At 47.2% G+C, this 6,000-nt stretch overlaps 1 protein-coding gene across 1 annotated transcript in view; it reads left to right on the forward strand.

The window, feature by feature from the left end:
* The window catches only part of LOC126481992 (uncharacterized), a 65,857-nt gene extending 60,158 nt beyond the window's left edge, over positions 1–5,699 (forward strand). The window contains exon 5 of the mRNA XM_050105956.1: positions 5,501–5,699. Coding sequence (XP_049961913.1) covers positions 5,501–5,699 — 199 coding nt within the window. The remainder of the gene's footprint in view (positions 1–5,500) is intronic.
* Positions 5,700–6,000: the final 301 nt, after the last annotated feature.

The following is a 6,000-nucleotide window of genomic DNA, read 5'->3' on the forward strand; positions in this document are numbered from 1 at the left end:
CTTTGCGGTGCTGTCACCTAGATACTATTTGATCAAGTCCCATACTTATTACGTCGTTGAAGTTCTCTTAGAAATTTCTTTCAAATGCCACAGAAACTATACAGTTTCTTTGTAAAAATACGTGTTGTAATTCGGTGACTATAAACGACAAAATTTACGTCCTAACGTTAGGAAATTCTCCTTATCGTCCGCTACAGCCTGGGGAAAAGCGATCTTTGATAAAACCGCTCTTTGATATACACTGACGGAAAAAAATCGCCACACCAAAAATTAAATAATATACAGTGATGAAATTTCGAGAATACATTTATCTATGTAACATATTTAAGTAATTAACACTGCAAAATCACAGAATCATGTGAGCGCGAGATAAGCCATTGCAGATGTAAAATACTGTTACATGAATGTTGAATGTAAGTATGCAAACGGACATGCATTGTTTCGTACAGGTCTCTGGTTGTCAGTTTGTGGGATGGAGTTCCATGTCTGTTGCACTTGGTCGGTCAATACAGGAACGGTTAACGCTGATTCTGGTTGGCGCTGCGGTTGTCGTCCGATGATGTCCCATATGTGCTCGACTGAGACAGATCTGATGATCGAGCAGGCTAACAGACAAATGGTTCAAATGGCTCTGAGCACTATGGGACTTAACATCTGCGGTCATCAGTCCCCTAGACTTAGAACTACTTAAACCTAACTAACCTGAGGACATCACACACATCCATGCCCGAGGCAGGATTCGAACCTGCGACCGTAGCAGCAGCGCGGTTCCGGACTGAAGCGCCTAGAACCGCTCTGCCACGGCGGCCGGTTTGCGATTCTTAACCATGCATTTATTATAATAAATGTGAGCTTACAAGGCTTAAGGACAGCCTTATCTGTGATAAGGTGTTCCCTGATTTTTTAGTATCCTGGTATTACATTATACCTTGAGTCATTGTGATACAGTGCAGTGTTTTCTAGTGGTGACTAGTTGGAACCATTTTCAATAGTGAAACGACTGTACCGAGGAGCGATTAGAGGACCTGCTAGACAACTGCGTTATGCGTGTTGAAAGCGAATCAGGCGAAATGCAATTCAGGTCGTTCGGATACTTATTAGCAAGACTGTACCACCACTCCCACAGAACTTGGAAGAGTTGAAGAACCGGATCGGTACTGCCATAACACCATAACATCCATGACGAAGGACATGCTTGCCCGAATGTGGGGGGAATTTGAGTATCAAAAATGGCTCAAATGGGTGTAAGCACTATGGGACTTAACATCTGAGGTCATCAGTCCCCTAGAACTTAGAACTACTTAAACCTAACTAACCTAACGACATCACACACATCCATGCCCGAGGCAGGATTCGAACCTGCGGTCGCAGCAGCAACGCGGTTCCGGACTGAAGCGCCGCTCGGTCACAGCGGCAGTCGCTAAGAGACTAGTCGACACTCTATAGAGCATGTTAGATTACAACAGTAGTATGTTGGGGAACGGTATCCTGTTGTAAGACACCCCCTGGAATGCTGTTCATAACTGGCAGTGCGACAGGCCCAAGCACCAGAGTGACGCAGAGATTTGCAGTCAGGGTGTGTGGGATAACCACCAGAGTGCTCCTGCTGCCACACCAAATCACACCCCAGGTCATAACTCCAGGTGTAGTCCAGTGTGTCTCTCACGCCGCCAGGCTGGCTGTAGGCCCTCAACTGGCCTCCTTCTAACCAACACTGGCACCGAGGCAGAACAACCTTTCATCAGAAAACACAACAAGCTTCCACCCTGCTCTCCAATGAGCTCTGGCTTGACACCAGTGAAGTTACAAATAGCGGTGGTTTGGGGTGAGTGAATATACACTGCAGGGCGTGAGACTCGGAGCTGTCATTGAAATAACCGATTTGTAACTGTTCGTTAATACACTGTGGTGCCAGCCCTACGCCAAACACTACGGTATTCCCTCGCGGTAGTGCCACGCGGCCGTCCGGAGCCCCGTCTTCTTGCTATCGTAAATGTTGCCAGCAATCATGTATAGTAGCCGCATCTCTGCTAGCTTCTCGTAGCCATATCATACTACCACGTTTAAACTAAGTGAGGTGTTGATTTTGGCGTCTTTTTCGCCCTTAAAAATTCGTGACTAACATCAACTCACCACGTCCAATCTCAAAGGCAACTAACGTTTACGACCGTTATAGCGTGTAGTGAAAACAAAACCCGTTTGAATCCTCATAGTGGCGCTACCAGCGAGTAGCGACTGATGCGAAATATGAATATAAATCATCTTTCAAATATAGAAAGACGCCTATCAACTTCCATTTACGTAACGGAACTCCTTCCTGGCAGTGAAAGTTTTCTTCTGTCATAGAACGGAGCGTAGTACGTCGTCGACGTACCGCCGTACATTGAGGGTGCCGCTGACGCCAACCCCAGGTGTCTTACTATGAAAAGAAGTGAAACCCCAGACCACCACATCTGGATGTCGAGCCGTATAGCGACAGTCAGACTGGTATCCCACTGCTGCCTGGGGCGTCCCAAACAGGTCTTCGATGGTAATTCGAAGCGGGACTCATAACTGAAGACAATATGATTCCAGGCGAGAAACGAGTCTGGGGATGCTCGAGACAGCGACGGTATACCTACTTACAATATGGTCCGACAAATAAAACTGATGGTCTGGGATCCCATTTCTTTTCATATCAGGATCTCTCTGGTTGTCAACCGCGGCATCCTTACAGTACGGCGCTACGTCGACATTATTCTACGCCCAGTTCTGTTGCCCTTCATGGCAAGCCATCCTGGGCTGTCATTACAGCAAGATAATGCCCGCTCACATAAGGCGAAAGGTTCTACTGCAAGTCTTCGTGCTTTCGAAACCCTACCTCGGCCAGTAGGGTCTCTGGATCTCTCCCCAATTGAAAACGAATGGTCCACTAAGGGCAGGACCCTCCCAGCAGCCGGCCGTGGTGGCCAAGCGGTTCTAGGCGCTACAGTCTGGAACCGCGCGACCGCTACGGTCGCAGGTTCGAATCCTGCCTCGGGCATGGATGTGTGAGATGCCATTAGGTTAGTTAGGTTTAAGTAGTTCTAAGTTCTAGGGGACTGATGACCACAGAAGTTAAGTCCTATAGTGCTCAGAGCCATTTGAACCAACCCTCCCAGTATCTCGGTATTCTGACGATGTAACGCACCAATTATAATTAGGCACGATATTGTCCAGGAGACCGTCCATCAGCTCTATTAATCAATGCCAAGACTATTAATTGCTTGCATAAGGAGCAGAGGTGGACCAATGCATTATTGATTTGCATAATTAGTGTTCTCGTGCATAAATCATCCGATATTTTTGAAATAGTAATATATGTTTGTCTGTACATGCACGTCACATGTTCTGACTTCCGTCCCATTGGGATAATTCCTTCTTGCTGATTCGGCTTTTTAATTTTTTATTCTTTTTTATCTTCGACTGTGTTTTTGGTGCCCTGTCTTACCTGCCTCACCTGTGTAGTATACTGCATACATTTTATTCTGTCTGCTATTGTAACCTTCTAAACTTTCCTAATTACTTTCCTATTGTTATGATTAGGCACGAAGATGACCGTATGGTTAAAATCAGTCACCTTATATAAAGAAAATGTAGCGATCAAGACATGAAAATAAAAAGTTAGCTCAATTGGTTTCTGCAGGCACGATCCTCTCCCAGTGTGAACATAGGAAGGACAGAAGAACTCTCTGTAAGATATCTACATGGTGCGCAAATTGGCAGTTGATCCCAAATAAAGAAAAGTGTGAGGTCATCCACATGAGTGCTAAAAGGACTCCGTTAAACTTCTGTTACACGATAAATCAGTCAAATATAAAGACCATAAATTCAATTAAATACCTAGGAATTCCAATTACAAACAACTTAAATTGGAAGAAACACAAAAAAAAATGTTGTGGGGAAGGCTAACCAAAGACTGCGTTTTATTGGCAGGACACTTACAAAATGTAACAGATCTACTAAGGAGACTGCCTACACTGTGCTTGTCCCTCCTCTTTTAGAATAATGCTGCGCGTTGTGCGATCCTCACCAGATAGAACTGATGGAGTACATCGAAAAAGTTCAAAGAAGGGCAGCACGTTTTGTATTATCGCGAAATGTGGGAGAGAGTATCACAGAAATGATACAGGATCGTTGAAAGAAGGGTGTTTTTCGTTGCGACGGAATCTTTTCACGAAATTCCAATCATCAACTTTCTCCTTTAAATGTGAAAATATTTTGCTGACACCGACTTACATAGGGAGAAACGATCACCACGATAAAATAAGGGAAATCAGAGTTCGTACGGAAAGATATAGGTGTTCGTTCTTTCCGCGCGCTATACGAGATTGCAATAACAGAGAATGGTGTTGGTGGTTCGATGAACCCTCTTCCAGGCACTTAAATGTGATTTGCAGAGTATCCAAGTGGATGTAGATGTAGGTGTAGGTGTCCTGATAAAATCGATTTCTTCAGAAAGCCTATGACAGACCGTTTTCTTTTCTTCCAAGAAGTGGCAGCTGTTCAAAAATCTCCCAACCAGATAAACAACAGCCATGTGTCGCCAAATGCCCGCGATGCTTTTCCTCGTCGTTTCCCTCTCGATTTTCATTACTGTTCTAAGAGTACCTCTTCAAAGAAGTGCAATACCGTCTTATTAGCACATATCTGGCTGTGCGGTAACGAATCAAAATATGTCTTATGTTACGTGCCATGTAAATTAAATTCAAGTCTTCTTACTGAAGGAAAGGTTCGTGAACTGACCGAACAATGTATGTTGCAGTACAGTGATATCCTCAATGTATCTTCAGCGCTTGTCTCAACGTACATGGCCGGCCGCTATGGCCAAGAGGTTCTAGGCGCTGCAGTCTGGAACCGAGCGACCGCTACGGTCGCAGGTTCGAATCCTGCCTCGGGCATGGATGTGTGTGATGTCCTTAGGTTAGTTAGGTTTAATTAGTTCTAAGTTCTAGGCGACTGATAACTTCAGAATTTAAGTCGCATAGTGCTCAGAGCCATTTGACCCAATCAACGCACATGTAATGACTTTCGTTGACTGCCACCGTCATTACTGAAGGCACAGTGATAACAGCTTACATCTTAAGTAACATTATTTTCCATTTAAGCTTTCAGAATGATCATGTTGCCTGTCCCGTCGGCATGACGTAAAAGCCTCGTCTAACTGGATCAAAAATGTGTGTGAAATCTTACGGGACTTAACTGCTAACGTCATCAGTCCCTACGCTTTCACACTACTTAACCTAAATTATCCTAAGGACAAACACACACACCCATGCCCGAGGGAATACTCGAACCTCCGCCGGGATCAGCCGTTCAGTCCATGACTGCAGCGCCTCACACCGCTCGGCTAATCCCGCGCGGCTAACAGGATCAAATACAGCCCTCACATGTGGACTCTCAGTCTTCGTGCCGGCACCGTACACTTTGATGCAGGACCGGGCTGTGCGTGTGTGCCGCAGATCTGGTGCCGGCGGCGCAGCAAGGCGCGCTGCCCCGGCTCGCCGCGGGACCTGGAGTGCCTGAGCGAGCAGCGCTGGGGCGAGATCCTGGAGCGCGCCGTCTCCTCCAGCAGCCTCCAGGCGCTGCAGAGGCTGTACGGGCCGCCAGAGCTGCCGCCCCCGGCGCCGCCCCCGCGAGCGCTGCCCGAGCCGCCGCCCCCCGCCGGCTCGCACATGTGAGGCCTGGAGAGCCGGCCCCGCGAGCTGCCGGACGTCCTCGAGGGCACGCTCGCCTGAGGCCGTCGCCTCTCACCAGGAGTAGCAGCTGCCAGATGTCGCTGATGGTGAAAGTTGGCCGAGGCCGTCGTCAATCGTCAGGAGTAGCAGCTGTTGGGCGCCACCGTTAGCCACGCCCGTTTGATGTGATCGTTATGTAAGGACGTCACCATCACCACGAGTAGCAACGACAGATGCTGAAGTCCAGGCTCGTCTGTGGCAGTTGCCATGACGGTAGTAGCATCTGTCGGACGCTGATGATAGC

The sequence above is a fragment of the Schistocerca serialis genome, chromosome 5, assembly GCF_023864345.2.
Source record: "Schistocerca serialis cubense isolate TAMUIC-IGC-003099 chromosome 5, iqSchSeri2.2, whole genome shotgun sequence".
Taxonomy (NCBI): domain Eukaryota; kingdom Metazoa; phylum Arthropoda; class Insecta; order Orthoptera; family Acrididae; genus Schistocerca; species Schistocerca serialis.